Source organism: Rattus rattus, chromosome 6 (assembly GCF_011064425.1).
Source record: "Rattus rattus isolate New Zealand chromosome 6, Rrattus_CSIRO_v1, whole genome shotgun sequence".
In the NCBI taxonomy this organism is placed as follows: Eukaryota; Metazoa; Chordata; class Mammalia; order Rodentia; family Muridae; genus Rattus; species Rattus rattus.
Window position 1 is genome coordinate 115,450,164 of NC_046159.1, and position 18,844 is coordinate 115,469,007.

Below are 18,844 nucleotides of genomic sequence, written 5' to 3' on the forward strand. Positions count from 1 at the left end.
TTCCATTTATTGTCTACCTTGTCCAAAAGTCTTCAAATACATCAATTTTAAGATATATATATATATATATATATATATATATATATATATATATATATATACACACACACACACATATTCCTTAGCATTGACCATCAGTTAGTAGGCATGAAATATTTTCTATTACTATGGGACCAAATCAAGGATTAGCTAACGAAGAAGGCTCCCTAGGAGTAAACGCCCTCTTTTTTTCTCTATCGAGGGACAAGATCAGTAGATGCAGAAAGAAGTCTGTTTTTGTGTATCTAACTACTAAATGGCCTGGAAAAGTTAAAATTGCTGCTTGGCCCCAGGGACAGAGAAGCTCAGAGCTAGTGGCTGCTTAATATGTCCTGTGTTAATTCCCTTGAGAGCTGTAGTCTCCTGGCTGGAGTGGCTACTGCATATTGTTCCTTGTGTTGAATGCCTGCTTTGTGTTATTTGCCCTCCTGACTGAGCTCAGGACAGAAGTTACAGAATGGCAAAGGAAACTGCTAGGCAGTTCTGGAATGGAGAAATCTGCGCAGATAATTCGGGACTTCAGGTGCAGCTATGAGACGCCCACTTGAGGCCAGGAAAGAAAGCGACTTCATGTTGTGTGCCCTCGCTTGTGCCTCAGCCTTTAGCTAACAAAGCCGACTCTTGGCTGTTTGTTGAATGTCTGTCCACCCAATACAACCAGTTTGGTTCCAGTCAGTTCTATCTCAACCTAGGAAAAAAAAATGGACCGTGTTTGTTCTGAATCAGCGTTTCATTTTGTAAATATAAACTCTAATATGCTCACGAGTTTTCAGGAAACAACAGAAATATATACCAGTTTAAAAGACCCCCCCATCCCCCCGCGCGTCAACTTTTCTTTTAATGCACGTGCTGTGCCGATTACAAATCGGACTTCTTGGAGAGTGTCCCACTGCAACGAAGAAGGGAGAGCGACTTTTTCAAGTCTCCTCCTAGAAAGAATCCTTTCAGGTGAAAGCAGACTGGTCCCACTTTTCAGCACTCAGGTTTCACAAATCCGGCCTCAGCACTGTCCCGAGCTCTTCCCTTCCCTGCTTACTTGGGGAACTGCGTCCCCCGCCCCCTATCCCACCGCCACCCCTACAGGAAGCCTGCGGGACCACTAGGTGCTCGGTTGTTCAGGGTGGTCTGGGCTCCGCACCTCTCGCCCTCTGCAAACTGCGCGCTCCGGGGCACCCGGCACACCCGCCGCCCGGTCCAAGCGGTGGCGGGCGCGGCGCGCGCGCACGCACACTCCGCGTCCCCGCGTCTGCTCCTCGATATTCCGTTCCACGTGTTGCTCTGGAGGCGCCACAGGTTCCTCACCTGCGCGGGCGGCGGGGGTCGGCGGCGGGGCTGGGGCGCGCGGGCTGGCAGCTGAGCTGAGGCTGGGCGCGCGGTCCCTGGCGCCCCTGAGCGCCCCCCGCGCTAACTCCGCCTCGCCTCCCGCCGCTCCGCTCGCCCGCCCCGGCGTCCTGTCCGCGGCAAACATTCGGGCGCCGAACTCGACGTGTCCGGAAAGCCCGGGCCACTTTCCCTTTCGTTCTGCGGCCGCCGCGCACCGACCTAAGCTCCCGCGGACCCGCGGGGACAGCGTCGCTCGGCGAGGAGCCCCGGGGATCGCGGGCCGAGTCCAGGCGCCCCAACCAGCACTATGCTCGACCCGTCTTCCAGCGAGGAGGAGTCGGACGAGGGGCTGGAGGAGGAGAGCCGCGAGGTACTGGTGGCTCCGGGCGGCTCCCAGCGAGCGCCGCCGGCCACGGCTCGGGAAGGGCGGCGGGACGCACCGGGACGCTCCGGTGGTGGCGGTGGCGGCGGAGCGGCCAGACCCGTGAGCCCGAGCCCCTCGGTGCTCAGCGAGGGGCGAGATGAACCCGAGCGGCAGCTGGACGAGGAGCAGGAGCGGCGCATCCGCCTGCAGCTGTACGTCTTCGTGGTGAGGTGCATCGCGTACCCATTCAACGCCAAGCAGCCCACCGACATGGCCCGGAGGCAGCAGAAGGTGAGTGGCGGCGGGACTGGGAGCCTCCTGCGGCCACTTATCCCCACCCTCCCGTCCCCGGAGGCTTTCTCCTGGGAGAGCTCAGGGGCACCTGCTGCCGTTCTTCTGCGAAGGGTTGGACACTATTTTAGTCAGTCTTTGAGGGGTCTGGGACAGGTTGGAGCGCTTAGGTCTTTAACCCCAGTCGGAGCAAGCAAGAGCTGGCCCGAGCTGGCAGGAGCTGGCAGCTGCACCTCACCATCCCCAAGACATGGATGGACCCATCAGCTGATCCCACCTTGCAGGTCCTGCAGTAATTGCAACTGGGCAGATTAGGATAGGACAGGGGCAGAATACAACTCCCAACAACTTTAATTTGGGCTGCTATGGGGTGTATGGAGCTGGGCTTGGTCCTTAAAACAGACTGAGCAGGTAGAGCATCGATACTTTCCTGTTACAGGGAAATCTCCACTAGGGCAAAGGACTAGACATTTTCTTTGGTGAATTAATAGCAAAGTTACATTGCTAAGTTTCCTATGTTGCCAAACAGTCGGGGGCATGGCGTTCAAACACGGAGGAAGCTACGCATCCAGAGAGGCTATGAGTAATTCCAGGCTGTGGCAGGCTTAATGAAGTCCACTGTTAATGACAGATGAAGGACTAGCAAAATGCTTTGCTTGTGGCTCCATCCCCAAAGATTTACGGAAGTTCTGTCAGATAAAAAATGTCTACCATCGTTGTTTTAAAACAGGACCCCAGAAGTCTGATGTTCTGTGCCGTACACAAAAGGAACAACTTAAATCACCTTAATTGGATAAATGTGTAGAATGGAAACTGTCTGGGAAACCTTTTAGTGGAATACTGAACCTGAAATGCTCTGAAGAAATCTGTAACAGTCCCCTCCGTTTGTGGCGTGGTTGGGGCTTGCTCAAAGCATACATACGCATACAGTCCTCCATCACTGTCCTGATATAGTAACTTCTGCATGTGAGACCTCTTAGAAATGTGGCAACCTTTTGAATTGACTTTGAAAATAAAACTGTAGACCAGAGGAAGCAGTTTCTCACCGTGCCTCCTACCCAAACCCTCCTATCCATATTTGTTCAATAATTGCTAAAAAAAAAAAAAAACAAAAACCCATAAACAACATAATTCTTGACATGCTAAAAGCAGTGCACAGCTACTAAATGCAACTCATTAGAGATAGGTGGACAACTATGAGGTCGCCTGAGGTCAACGATACTGTATTACAGGCTTAAAATTTTCCAAGAGGATAGATCTTAAGTGGTCCTTCCAACTTCACAAAATCAGAACCCAACGAGCAGCTCTTCTGGAACTATCATTCTCCTGAGTGCTTTGGGGCCACTGCTTTACTACTGAAGGCTAATCACAGAAGCCCTTCAGGTAGCCCAACCTTCTAGTTCATGGGACATTGGGCCAATAGAAACCTAACTAGCTCTAGGCAGTCTCCTCTTGCTATCAGAAGTAGGCCAGAGTAACATTGCCCAGTAAGAGCCACTTGGCATGGCTAAGGCTGCCACCCGTCAGGTGAAGGGTGAGCGCCTCCGGGTGCATGGTGAGCCTGCAGCTCCACTGCCACACAGGGCCATCCATCCTTCTGTGCTGCTTGTGTTGAGTCTGTCCTAACCCTGACCGTTCAGAAGATGCCGACCTCAGTCGTCATTCTTAAACCGAGTGTGGGTTTTCTGCTTGTGTTGTGGTAGGAGTCTGTACAAAGTATATGAGCTTCATCCAGCGTCTGGTTTCACCTTTGACATTACGTTTTAGCTGAAATTTCAAGACCTTAATATGTAAAAATTATCTGGTAAAAACCAACAGGCTATTTGCGTTTGGAATTGTTCCCTTTGGGCTCCTTTGTCATTGGCTACTGGCTCATTTCTACTAAGCGTACTTGTTGCAGTTGGTTAAGGAGGGGGACTCACCCTTGGTTGTGCAAATAATGTAGCTCTCCCAGCTCTTCCTGGTTAAATAGAATGTTTGTTTCTCTAGAAATTATTTCAATTGGCAAGCAGGTGTACTCACAGCGCTACTGAGGAAACTGTTGACGTAATGTTACTCAGACATTACTAAAACAAACCCCACTTCAGGAGAGGAGAAAAGCACTGCCCAAGGTCTCTGCAACCTTATTTGCAGTGCTTAGAAGTTTTTCATTTTTAAATCCTGAGCGCTCCAAGCACAATCAGATGAACTTTAGTGATTTATATTTTAATGGGGGAGGCCCTATAACAAACAGCCTAAGCATTTATCTTACTCAGAAGGTCCCTCCACTTTTTTTGTTTTCTCTTTTAAGACATGCTTCTTGCTGAAGGGAACTGGAACAATTCTTGGCAGTCAGGGTTCCTCCTAGGAAAAATTAAAAGGGAATTTAACTGTGTTCAGGTGAATTTGATGCACAAGCCAACAATTAATGCCAAAACTTACTTTAAGTCTTGAATTATACAGTTGGGTTTTATAAAAAGAAGTAGCATGATAATTGCAGAATCACTAATCCATTGTATACCTTTTGCTCTACTGTAGCCCCAACAGGTCAAGACAGGCAGCAAAACAATTTATAACTGCTTCCTCACCTCTCTCAACTTTAGAACTTCGAGGACCAGAAATTAAGGTCTGAAAGGGTCCTCATCCTGTAGCTGAAGAAATTTAACCACAGAGATAGGAACCTTGAGCTGGAGGCCGTAAGTCAGGCTTGTAGGCAAAGGCTTTTACTGCTGGGTTGTTTGGCTTTTAGGAACCAGAGCTGAACCGAGAGGGTTTGTTTAGCTTTTTTGTTTTGTTTTCTTCCTTTTTCCATGTGGCAAGAGTGGCCTGTGGAACCAAGTAAGAGGTTGCGTCCACTTACTATTTGAAGATAGACGTTAAATAGTATTAAACTCGGTTCAGTGAAAATATGTATACCTGTGGTTTTTGACTAGCACACTTCAACCCAGAGGGAGGGCAGTTGATGCATGTGAGGCCTGCAGGGACTATTGATGCATTTATTGAACATCCTGGGTGGGTTTTTGTGGCAGAGCAGGGTTCCAGGTGGTCGCGCCGCCTTACCGGACGTAGGCAGGGTTGCAAGCGTGACGCATGCGCACAGTAAGAGATATCACAAAATGGCTTCAGCAGAAGGCACTGCTTGGTATCTCACCGTGCTCGTTACTTCCTATTTACATAGTATTTACACCAACATAGAGCTAACAATGATCACAACGCTCGGGTAGTTCTAGAAGGTTGGAGGAGGGATCAATGTGATAGCTAGAAAAACGCATTTTAAAAAACGAAGCAAATTATATATTTGACAGAATGGTTGCTCTTCAGCCCTTTAGAAGACATTGAGAACCTAGAGGGAAAAGTAACAAAAGAGGTCCTTCGTGGTTGGGGACACTGTGACAAACACCTTGTTCAACCTAGAGCAGAGGTCTACTCACAGATATAATTCTAAGGTTATATTCATAACTATTTACAATGATCACAATTCTAAGATGTTCTGGATTAAACTGGACCCGGAGGTTTGTACTTCCTCATGTCTCTGTTGTTTTGGTCGTTATTATTGACTGTGACATGTTGAGAAAAAGTCCCGCTCTTGTTCAAACTACACATAAAAGCAAATGGAATATAGGATGGATGTTTACCTAATGACTTTCTGCAAGAGTCACGTGTCCGTACTCATACTTCTCTATTTGCGTTGCCACTAAGCTGGTGCACAGAGCATTTTATGACGTAAACCTCTTCATACAATCATTTCCCATTGTTTTGCATGATCCTTGGTATTCTATGTTTGAGAAATGTATTCAGATAATGCTTTGAAGCTGCAGAAATTTCTTAGGTAAAGCCGATTTGCAAGACAGTGTTGTGGGAATACAGTGTTGGATGAGGTAACACACAGTAGACATTTGCCTTTCTTGGATTTGAATTTCATACTATGAGGAAGACATTTCTGGTCTGATCATCCAGAAGCCTAAAAAAAAAAATCTTAAAACTTTTAAAATGTCTACAAGTGGATCCTTTCATATCCAGTTTTATTTGAAAGGTCATAGTTTGTAACTATGTAACAGCAATTACTCTTGGGCTATGTGTAGAAGGTGAGCAGAAAACATGAATATATTTTGTATTTATGCTCCAGTTCCATCCCCAAGATACGATGTAATATATATGCAAATTTTCCCAAATCCCAAATCTGAAGCACTTTTAGTTCCAGGCTCTTTGATAGGCGTACTCAACCTGTGAAAAAAAATGGTCACTTTTATCTCCTTTTGGAAACAGTTGACTTTTCTGTCTTATTTATTTATTTTTAATCGTCTGATGACTTTTATGATCCCCGGGCTCAGGAAAGTCAGCCTTGTTAGAGATGAATGACAGGTTTGCAAGTCCTGAGAGGGCATTTCTCTTTTGGTTGGCACCATTTTGCCTGGGTGATGTGTTGCCTTCCTCTCGGGGCTTAAATTACAGTTGCGGCCGGATGCTGTGTTTATATATAGTGTACACTTAGCATAGGTAGTGTGTGGTATATACAATCTAGTAAACACGTGCAAGGCTCTGGTTTCATTTATGCCTCAAAGAATTGGTGAGCTCTAGAGTGGAGGAAAGTACCTAACTTCCAGTTTTCTGTGGAACATTTACCCTTAAACATATTTTGAGAGCCCTAAGGGTCCTTCTGAAGAATGGAAGTCTCTCTCTTGACACAGAAGCAATGACTTCAAAGACACCTTCTCTATACCGTTATCCAACTGGGGGGACAGGAAAGCAGCCGTGAACGCCCCCCCCCCCCACAATCTGTTTTGCCCCTTTGCCTGTAGTTTCAGCAGACCTGGTGCTGTTCTGAAAGAGCACACGTCAGCATCATTCATCCTCTGTGTTTTCTGGGCTTCAGTACAGTGTGGGACAAATACCAAAGGAGTAGGTCACAGTGTTTGCTGCGTTCGATAACAGGGAACACCTAGTCCTCTGGGGATCCAGTCGGAAACCGCACATTACAGAAGAACCTCAGGCCGGACTTAACATGGTATCTCAGGGAAAAAATGATTATTGCTTTATATGATTCATCCACCCCTCTACAGGGTGCCCTGGCACTGCCGCAGCAGCAGCAGCAGCAGCAGCAGCAGCAGCAACGCATAATTTGGTGGAATGAGTTGTGCTAATGAGAACTCAAATGGATTAAGCAATATTGGAGTTCCTTTCTTTCAAAAGGGAAATCATAACTTTTGATATGAGACTGCTTGTACCGTGGAATAAAGTATCCTGACTGAATCTTACCTCTTCTGTTTCTTGTTCTTCCTTTTTGTCCATTTCGTTTTGAGAGCTCCATTTATTTGCACTCTCGAAAAACAAACAAAGAAAAGCTATACGTCATTGAAGTCTTCCCGAAGGCTGGAACCTTTGGGTAGCTCAGTAGGCGAAGTCACCTCTCATTAAGCCTGATAACCCAAGTTCAATTCCTGGGACCCGCCTGGTGGAAGGAGAGAGGGCACTCTTGCCACTGTCTTTGGATCTCTACCCATACACCCTGGCATGTGTGTGCACACGCTTATGTATATCTCCCTCCCACATAAACAAGTAAGTAAAAATGAAATTTAAAAGTTGAGGAAGATGACTCCCAGGTTGTGAAATATGGAAATTTTGAAAGGAAAAAAATAATCACACTTTGGGGCAAGCCGCTAGAGTTCTTGTACATCTTTTATATAAATTTCAACTTAATTGAGACTTTTTTTCCCCAGCTGGACAATATGAAGGCATGTACTCTCATGATATGTAATCATAAGTGAAAGACTTCATGATTGCGAATTGTAGGCACATTGATAGCGCAGGTGAAATATTGTTCAGAAGAAAGACTAATATGAAATGGAAGAGTTGTTCAAAATCATTAACATTTTTTCTTATAGCCACTATATTTTGGTTACTTAAAGATTTATGTACTTTCTCCTCAAGGAAAATCTGTAATTATCATCTTTGGCTGCTTATTATAATCACCCAGAGAGTTTTTTTTTTAAATCCCATTATTCAGGTGATACTTCAGATTAATTAAATTAGTCTCAGGTTGGGAAGGTATCTTTAGGTTTCCCAGGTGAACTCAATGTGCAGCCAAGGTTGAGATCTACTCTTCTAAAGAGTGGTGCAGGGGCATAAATGGCTTAATTTTACCTAGGCAAGGTGAAAGTATTTGTAATCAATAAGAACACCCATGTGTGATTAAGTGGGTGTTGTGTAGTAAGTAGAAGGTAACGCCAACAATAAGAATATCGAAATAGTATGGAATTCTTTGAGTTGGTACAATGGGAAATCAGCGCAATATTTTAGGCTTTTAAAAAGTCTTAATTCATTCTAGAACCATAGACAGATCACTAGCAACAACATAAAATAAACTCTGGGAACTTAGGGGCAGGAAGTACGCTCGAGTGTTAGTTTCCTTTCCAAGTGACACCGAGGAGCGAGACTGAACAATTCCTTGAAAGAAGAGTCAATCGCACAAAATTCTTGCACAGAAAAGAGTATAGTGTGTTTCGGCCATGCATGTAATTTTCTCAGAACATAGCTGCAGTCAGCTATGACACCGGTGACCCGCATCAAACAACTGGGGTGGCATGCTATCCCTAACGTTGCAGTAGTGGCGTGCTCACCTTGGAGGTAACCAACAGATTTCTAACTGGACTTAGGGCGAGCTCAGCAAGAGGGATATGATACGTGGTATTGGAAACCTAGTGAAGGACTCAGTGCTAGTGTAGTCATGGGTACTGGGAGGGGGGGGATCTGCCACCACTGGTTTACTAAATGAGAATGACCCTATGCTAACATTTGTCCTTGTACCCACAGATACACGTAGCCATCAGTCCTCGTCAAGGGATCTCCTCTTTGCAACACAGGGAGACCACTACAGAAAAACCACAGCCAATCAAAATGCAGGGCTGTGGGCCTAGTCCCAATGGCTACATGTACAAAACACTTTGGCACCTAGGACTTAGAGAACACTGTGTAAGAGGGGCAGGAAACCTTAAGAGCCAGAGACTCAGGGAGTTTTCTGTGAGATTGTGACTCCCAGTATCAACAGAAGCTGCACCCACCAGGTAAAGACATGTGCCACATAAAGCCTCACCAGAATTACCTGAACCAAATGGTTGCTCTGGAAACATACATACATACAAGTAACATTATACAGACTGATCTGGTTATACTTAGGAGCATATATATACATTATAGATAATATTCATGCAATAACAATTATTATAAAAGAGGTCATGAATTTGAAGAACAGGGCTGCATATATAGGAGGGTTTCGAGGGAGGAAAGGAAGGTGAGAAATAATGTAATTATATTAGAATCTCAAAAATAAAAAAAAAAACAAAAATTTGTCTTCTTTCCTCAAAACCGTATATTATAGAAGACACTCTCAAGTAACTCTTATTAAATAGAACCATTAGAACCATTTAAAGAAAGATGTAAGCGTGAATTAATGTCTTCCTACGGCATCCAAACTTCAGAAACAGATGTACAGGAATCAAAGCCCCTATTTTTCTTATTATTAGTGTCAATCAGTTGGTTGAGAACTGATTTGCATTTGCAAAATCTCAGGCTGAAAAGCATCATGGGGGCTGACATAGCATGTGTAAGGCTTGCGGTTCAATTCCCAGCAGGAGAGGGGGGAGAAACAACAACAGCAATAACAACAACAACAACAACAACAACAACAGCAACAGGAATGACAAGCAGAAAAGCATCCCAGGGGTCCACTTGGCTGATAGAAATGTTATCACAAAGCTTTATAAACTTCATGGTTTGAATATGTTTCCATTTTGCATCCTCCAAGTCGGTGATGAATTTTTACACTAGAAATGTGACCGGGGCAAAGGTCCTGAATGATTTAAAAGATATTTTTGTCAATCATTTTGCTGAGAAGTTTAATGTGGTCCTCTCTGATTGGTTGTGAGGCTGACTCCACCTTCTGAGGTCTAATACCCTTCCCCCATGTTTCCTTTTACTACTGAGAGCTTGGTTTGGCCTGCTAGTTTTGACGTCACTGGGGATGGCATTTCTGAGTTGAATGTTCCTATCACCAGCCTTTCAGTTGGTTTTGAGGGAGGCTTTCGTTGATATTTTCCTTCATAGCTCCTTTCTCAGTTACCCACTGAAATACAAGGCCGACCGAAGTTGATTTTACTTTTTTTCCCCCCCAAAACAGTTGTGCAAATGTTACAGGCCTAATTTGGATTAAGCCCTACTTTGACTACTCAACTCTTAAAGAGTGGTTAATCATGCTAGCTGTTTGTCAACCAGTTATTCAGTTCTTACCACGTGAGTTTGACATTAGCTAGTATTCTGAGCACATTTTAAAAGGGTTAACGTCAAAATGAATATATTTCTCTTTCCATGTTAATTAGTCTAATGCATTAACCTACTTTCTTTCCGTTCAATGTATCATATAATTTTGATTAATGGTTACTATATATGTTAATTTCTGATAGTGTTTTTACTTCTTCTGTGTCAAAAGTTCTTTTCTTTCAGCATTCTTCGCTTCATTAACAAATTTCATCTCAGTGGGCCCTAGCTACTTCATTTGTTCCTGTGATTGAATGATATGGTGGGTGCGGCGTATTTAGCACAGTGTCAATTACTTGTGTTTTCTCCATTTGAAGTGCTATCTTCTTAAACAGTCAGCCTAATAAAGCCTGTTTGAGGACGCTGTTTGTACAAAATTCAGTCTCCTAGGTGTTAAGCCTGTTTATTTCTTCAGCCCTTTGGTTGTTGAAGTCTTTTGGTGCTTTGCTTTTACGAAGCCCTTGTATCCATAATTACGGGGAATTTTGAGCATTTTATACTTTGTTTTTCTTTATTGTAGCCTATGAAATCCTCCATAATTTATTTATCTAATTATGGAGAAACGGAGAGCTCTTTAATTTTTCATGCTCTAACTAGTCATTGATTGTACATATTGACGGTGCACAGTTGATTCCTTTAATATTGATCTTTCTGGGTTTCTGTCTGGCAGGAAAATGGTGCTGATGGGGGTGCCTTTCTCCTGTGCAGTTGCTGGTCCTCTTCCACCTTCCATTTCACTGTATTGGTTAGAGAGCCCAGAATTGGTTACTAACCTGCTTTCTGAGGCTTCACTGGGAATGCGTTCTGTGTTTTACCAGTGCCTATATTGCTGGTTAAAATTTTAGGATTTATTCTTTAAGCAGAGCACTTTTTCTTTTAAATAAAGTTAGTTTTAAATGAAAAGAATTCGTTTTATTACAGCAATAAGATAAAGCATCAGAAGTTTATACTGAATGCTATGACAGTTTCTTTTCTTATGCATGGGTGTTATTGATGGCTTTGGTTTCGCTGGTCATGTCAGATTCCTCGATTTCTCTATGAAATCAAATCTGCAATTTCAAGGTAATTTTTACCCACGTGGATTTGATTTTTATCGACTCTGGTATACTTCTATTTTTTGGTTTTTAAACTTGAGTTCTTAAGAGAAAGATCTGTCATTTCACAGTCATCGCTGTGGATTTGGGAGAGCAGTGATGTTAGATGGGAAAACTTTCACTGCGTGTGCTCTCAAGTGATGTTGGGGTGCACATGCTCTACTGTATGGATTTGAAAGAATTATTCATTACGTCATTCAAGTCCAGAGCCCATTCTAGATTTTTGTCAGGTCCAGATTCAAATAGGGTAATTGTCCATTTTCATGAGATTGGTCATTTCTAGAATTTCGAAGTATGTTAGCATAGTTGACCTGATCACTCTCTTGGTCTTCTCTCCCTTGCCCTCTTCTTTGTTGTCTTCGCTGTAGCAGTCATAGTCCTCCTCACCCACCTCCCCCCTCCCCCTCCCTCCCTTCCTCCTCTTCCTCCTCCCCTTCTTCTTCCTCTTTTTTCCCTCCCCTCCTGCTTCTCCCCTCCCCCTCTTCATCTCCTATATAGCCTTGGCTGCTCAGGGACACTCCAGCTGGCCTTGAACTCACAGAGACTGGCCTGCCTTTCCAGCCTAGTGCCCAGTGGGGAGGGTTAAAGATGTACACTATCAGATGCACTTTATTTGTTTTTAAATTTCTGAGTTTGGGAATGTTGTCATAGGCGGAAGAGGGCACTGGATCCCCTGGGACTGCAATTACAGATTGTTGTCAGCTGCCTTGTGCTGGGAATTGAACCTGGGTCCTCTGGAAGAGTCGCCAGTACACGGAAGCCCTGAGCCATCTCTCCAGCCCCTACCTCCTTTCAGATTGGTTGAGCGATGTTACCTTAATGCAGGTTTCCCTTTTGAAAAAGGGTCATTTTGTGGTGGAGATGTCTCTCTTGGTCAAGTGTTTGCTACCCAAGCATGAGGAGGATCGGGGATCCATGGCATCCATGTAAAAAGTCATGCCACCCACCTCTAATGCCATTGCTGAGGAAGTAAGAGTCAAGAAGATCAATGGACGTCTAGTCTCAGTCTAGCCAAATTGGTAAGCTCAAGGTTTTAAAAGGTCCTGCCTCAAAGAAGGTGGACACACTTAAGTAGCCACACACATATGTACACACACATGAACTTGTGCATAGCAAACACATATACAAAATAAAAATAATGGTCGATGAAGGGTTTGAGAGTTGAATAGGATCTAGGGACCTAGGATGTCAGATGTTAATAATCACCAAAGACCCAAAGCTAGGTCTGGGACCTGGACTCAGAGTCCATCTTCTCATGCTGATAAAAGTTAAAGGTCTGGACTCTTGTGGCTGTGTGCAAAGCAGAAGTAAGCTTGATTAAGATTTATAGAAAAGGAACAGTTGAGAGAAAAGGAGAACTCAAGAGAAGTAAAAGAATCTGGAGAAGGAGAGGTATCCAAGAGGAAAAAAAATGCCCTTGAACTCCATTTTTAGTGTAATCTCTTGAGATTGGTTAATTCCTTGGGCTGTCATCAGTCCAGCCATTGGAAAGACCACCTGCTATACACATGTCCCCTAGTCCCACTAGCCAGATGGCAGTGCTGTTTCTCTGCCTGCCCAGTGGGTACAGTCGTCTCTCTACCTCCGTCCATCTCTGACTCTAGCTTTGTTAGCTGTTGAGCTCAGCTGTCTGCCAAGGGTTAGCAGCTTGGTCAGTGTTCTCACCCGCAGCTCACGCAGCCTTGCAGCTGTCCTAGGTTCTGACCATTGTCCTTTCTCTGTTGTCTCCCGTTGTGATTAGCTTTATCATAGCAATCAACTCAATCACGGCCTCCAAAATGTAGCTGTAGATTCTTGTGAATCATAGTAAGCCCCTTGTCTGTGTGGTGATCCGAAGTAAGGCAGGAGTTTCTTGTTGGAAGCCACCCTTTCATAAAATGAGTTGCAACTGTTACAGTTAGTTGCATTAGAAGCAATAGGATATGAAAGAAGGCAAGTACTTGGTGGGGAGAGGAGAGGACAACCTGCCTGCTGTCCCTGGACTGGAGCCCAGCCCTAGGTTTCCAGCCTAGTTTGGTTATACAGTGCCTAATTACAAGTCTTCATGGGTGTGTACTGGTGTTCCAGACCTTGCCTTGTTAACCCTGAATCTTTTTTTTTTTTTTAACCTCAGCCTTTGTTCTCATTGTTTTATATATCGACCAACTTACAGTTTCCATTGTGGGTCATTCCCCAGCCACAGAGATCTGGTTTGTACATCAAAGTGCCCTTTAGATGAGCAAGATCTTTTTATGCTTGTTTATGCCCGTTCTTTATATACCTGTTAACTTTGTAGAGTCTAATGGTTCATGAAAGTCAATGATCTATTCCATTCCACAGTTTCTGTTCTGGTTTCTTGTAGTTTTTTTAAAGCAGGAACCGAAGGAAGGTGAGATAGGAGAGCGTGATTCTTCTTCTGCTTTGTGATTAATATAATGAGAATAGAGTTATGACTTTACTGCCTTGGTAGATGCTTTGTTCATTGACGTGTCGAAATAGCTGACCTAAGTAAGGTAAGCGTAAGGAAAAGCTTATCTTTGCCTGCAACTTAAGAAATATATGGGGGAGAAGGCATAGCAGTAAGGAGCATGAGATTGCTAGTCACAGCGAGTCTACAGCCCTGAAACAGACATCGGACAGGAAGTGGGGCTAGATGATAAAGCCTCAAAGCCTACCCCTACTGATGCTCTCCCTCCACCAGCTGGGGACCATGTGTTCAAACACATGAACGAAGTACATTTCACATTCACACCACAGCAGACCCTATGTATAGTCTGGCATCGGTCTAAATGTTACATTACAAAAGCTTATTTTAAATTTAAATATTTAAGCTTATTTCAGGGTTTTCTTTTTCCTTGAACTACATAGTCAGAAGGATAAACTGAGCATTACAAAGGCTGAAGGAATCATTTTTTTCTCTTTTGTAATAGAAGTTTAATGTTATGCTGTCAAAGAATGTGATCAACTGAGCCAATAATATTATTGGATATAGATAGGTTTAAGTCCACTAATATATTAGTATTTAAACTTGACCATGGTGTGGCCTTGCTCTTCATCCTGCTTTTTGAGATAGGCTTTCTTCACTGAACCGTGGACTCTTCTGTTTATCTAGACTGATGGGGTGGTGAGTCCTGTGAATCTGCCACCTTTGTTCCCCTGATGGACACCTATGTCCCTTGGGTTACTGGAGTGAGAGACACCTGCCAGAACAATTAGCTTTTCCTGTGGGACTTGGGAGTGTGAACTCAGGTTCTTATGTTTGCACAGCGAGTAATTTATCTCCTGAGTCACGTCACCACAAGGTTGGTATATATAATTTTTGAGTGTGTACAATTCATGAGTACATGTACATATGTGCGGGTTTGTGTGTGTCTTCGTGTGCTGGTGTGCATACATGCGTGCCTGTGTATGTGGAGCTAAGCCAGAAGTCAGCATTGGCTGTCATTCTTCAAGTGACTTACACATTGTTTTGTTAAGACACAGTCTTTTACTGGCTTGAGCTTGTGAGTGCATTGGGCTGGTTAGCCAGTGAGCCCCAGGGATCTGCCTGTTGGCGCCATTCTAGGGATTGGATTGCTAGTGCAAGCCCCCATGCTTGGCTACATCTCTAGTTTTGGTTTGAGATTATGAAGTTAGCAAACATTGCTTTGAATTTGGATTATAATTTTTATAAGTAGTCTATCCTCCAAAGTAGTGTCCATAAACACACACACACACACACACACACACACACACACACACACACACACACACAGTGAGAGAGAGAGAGAGAGACAGAGAGAGACAGAGACAGAGAGAGAGACAGAGACAGAGAGACAGAGAGAGAGACAGAGAGAGAGAGAGAGAGAGACAGAGACAGAGAGAGAGACAGAGAGAGACAGAGGGGCAGACAGACAGACAGACAGTCAGAGACAGAGATCGAGCTTTTATCAACTTGGAATTATTTATACAGAAGGTAGCTAAAAAGGCATTCTGCTACCCCAAAACCTATATTCTTACTACTTCAATTTTAGAGAAACAGATTCCAAATTTTATTTAAAGACACAAATCCTAATTTAGCTCTCTGCAAAAAAGTAAAAAAAAAAAAAATGTCTAAAGCTAAAAGTACTGCTCCAGTTAAAAAGGTTTAGAAAATGCTAAATATCTTCTGAAAGAATTCTAATTTTAAGAGGGCAGCCATAACCTACAACGTTATCTATCAGCCCTTGTTCTCTTGACCAGGAGGACTTCTGGATTGGGAAGGAGGAGGAGGGTTGAGATGCGAGCTCATTCTTACTCTCTTATCTGTGGCCTCACTAAGTCCAGGCTCCATTTACAGGTTTTGTGTGAGGAGTTTTTCAGTTTAAAACTCTTAAGAGCCAGAGAGGAACAAGGAGTTTGCTGTGAGACTGTGTCTTCTACGGATGCCAGGAGCTACACCCATAGAGTCTTACCAACGTGCTTGCCTAAACAGGAGCCAAACGAGGACAATAACGTTAACTGTGCTAACCTGGAGAGTGAAATCCCATGGGGCCTCAGCTTTACACAAAAACTAGAAGTGTGCTCAGAAGAGTGGGAAAAAAATGTCTTCTGCAGGGACGAGCAGGCCAATTGGTTATCCAACACCCAATGGCCACCTCGGAAAACATATATACTTATAACTTTATATAGACTGAGCAGATTGTATCAATGAAAAAGTACTTATAATGTATGTGTGTATGTATGTATGTATGTATGTATGTATGTATGTATGCATGCATGTATGTTCGTAACAACAGTTAAAAACCCCACGTATTGAAAAGAGTGAATGGTAGATGGGAGGTTTTAGACGGAGGAAGTCTATGTGGGAAAGGAGGTTAATGTTTCATAATCTCAAAGAGACTTTTGCATTTCTTTCTAAAAAGATAAATCTATTTTTTTTAAAAAAAATTTAAGGTCATTTTTTATATCTTATACTCACAAAATCACAGATAGTCTCGAATATTTAAGTAATTATACGAAGTTAAAGTTACATGTCTCGTGTTTCACACCAGAATTTCCATAAACTTCTATTATCAAGTCTTAGAATCTCAGGCTTCGAATTTGATTCTGTGTTTTCCTTTGCTTTTAATGTCTACAACTTATTAAAGAGAGAAGTAATACTGGATATGAAAATAGTGTTTATAAGAAGCTGATGCCCAATTGGGGAACTATCACATCTATGGTTCTTCAGATAAGTAGATATCAAGAAGTCCCAGCTGTGGTGGCGCAGGCCTTTAATCCCAGTGCCCGGGACACAAAGGCAGTGGGAGCTCTAAGGTTGAGGCCAGCCTGGGCTACAGAGAAAAATCCAGCACAGCCAGGACTACACAGAGAAACATTGTCACAGAAAACCAAACCACCACCACAGAAACAACAGAATGAAAAAGTCAAATTTTATTGTTTAAGGAAGAGTTTTGGGTAGGGAATTAACAATGATTTGTCATGTGTTTGGTAATTGATAATAGGGCATTGGAGTGAGATAGCCCAAGGAAAGGTAGCCTAGGAAGAACAAGATTTTAAATGACTGGCCTTAATGTTTTGGGGTATTTAGAATAGACTAGATGGCAGCCGTGACAAGGGAAATTGAAAAAAAGAATAGCCGGATGTAGAAGAAGAAAATTAAGATGGTCTCTGTCACAGAAATGGAAGATCTGTTTGACAGAGGAAACTGAGGACAGAGCCAGATGCTATAGAGAAATCAGGTGAGTTAGGGATTGGAAATGTTAACTGGATTTATGGCTGTGAAGATGACTCTACTAATGTTGACCCAAGCAGCTTAATTTAGTCTTTATAAGTAGCCCGGACTTTCATATGCTGCTATTCCTAAATGGTGCGTTTGGCATACCGATTCTACTTTCTTACGTTAGGTGACAAACACCTTGAGGTTTTAGATGGTAGCACTGACACCAAACGGCTAAGTGTTGGCTTCGTAAAGGATTCTTTGGTTGGGGGGGCTATATAAATATTAATGTGTATACTTACATATGTATATTTTGTGTTTTGTTCTATAATAGTGAATTAAAAACTAACGATAGCATAGATTTCAAGTGTGGCTCATCGAGACGAAGATCATTGAGTATTCTGGCAAGAGCAAATCTTTGATGTTAGTGTGAAGTCATTAAGTTTAGCGACTTTCCTTCCAGTTGTGAATTTAAAAGGCAAATACAGATTAGAGGTTATGCAAACATTCAACTATATATTAACCTGAGTAAAACAAGGTTATAATATATCTTAGTTCGGTAGGATGCTGCGAAGATTATATGAAATGGTTTCTGGAAATTTTAGAACTTTAGTACTTGTCATGGAGCAGAGCTTTAAACAGTTTCTTTTTAAAATTTATAAGGTTATATTTAGGAAAAAATAATTCAACTGCCTATATGTGTGCATGTTCAAAGGCCGGAGGTCGATGTTAGGGTCTTCCTCAATTGCTTTTTCGTGTTACATATTAAGGCAGGGTCTCTCTCTTAAGCCTGGTCTCAGTCATACAGCTAGTCTAATTACCCAGCTTGTCACTTGGATCTCCAGACTCCACTGTGAAGCACTGTGATTACAGGTGGCTGACATCTTTTGTTGCCATTTATGTGGGCTGATGGGATCTGGACTACAGTCCTTATCTTTTGTGGCAGGGGCTTTATCCAAAGAGCTAGACCCACCTCCCAAAGGCACTTTGATTTTAATAAAAACATATAAAGGCATTATTTAAATAGCTATTCTGTGGTAAACATAATTTTGGATCCTGCCATATAGATGTAGACAAACCAGGTCCTCTGTAGCTGACAATCCAGTACAGGTAATGGAGGAGTTGACACCCATCCGTGTGCGTGTGTATTAACAAGATAGTGACGTGAGAGGTTACCGTGGCAGGCGGGATGGTCAGGAGGAGCCTCATGGGAGAGCAAGTAGCTGCCGAAAAGGGTTTGAATAAAGTGAAGAATTGAGCTACTTAGGGATGGGAGAAGACAGAGAGTAACTAAGACTGTACTAACGGCAAGTACAGAATGCTTTCTGGTGGGATAAGCATGCTTTCCCTGTGCAGAGCTGCAGAGAGATCCTGGACAACTAGAGGAATATGTGGCGGTGGCAAATGACAGGGATTTAAGTGCCATGGTGAGCTCTTGGAAGGTTCTTGACTGGGACAAAGGAAACGAAACGATTTCATCAGACTCTCAACTGATCTACGGTGAGGATAGACGCCCTGTGGAATAATTTGGGGCCGGAGCTAAGGTGTATGCCATGGACAAGAAACGGAAGTTAGCCCTCTCTAGTGAGCAGGAATAAGCGAGTTTCATTTAAGTAGACCAGGAGTCAAGAGATACAGAATGTGAAGGGTGTCTATTAAACATTATTTAAGTTTATAAATTCCACAAGAGTAATGGGACAGCGTTGTGCTATTGTCTCTGCTAAAACCTTAAATTTATTAAAATAAATACAGCTAGAAATCTGAGCTTTGTAGAACTTAAAATAG

General features: G+C 43.2%; 1 protein-coding gene across 23 annotated transcripts in view; it reads left to right on the plus strand.

Annotated features, from left to right (window-relative positions):
- Nucleotides 1-1,440: 1,440 nt before the first annotated feature.
- Cadps2 (calcium dependent secretion activator 2) overlaps nucleotides 1,441-18,844 on the plus strand; it is a 525,569-nt gene continuing 508,165 nt past the window's right edge. For all 23 annotated transcript variants that reach the window (XM_032906883.1, XM_032906888.1, XM_032906885.1 and 20 more), the window contains exon 1: nucleotides 1,441-2,017. In XM_032906883.1, the coding sequence (XP_032762774.1) occupies nucleotides 1,670-2,017 (348 nt within the window). In that variant the 5' untranslated portion in view covers nucleotides 1,441-1,669. The remainder of the gene's footprint in view (nucleotides 2,018-18,844) is intronic.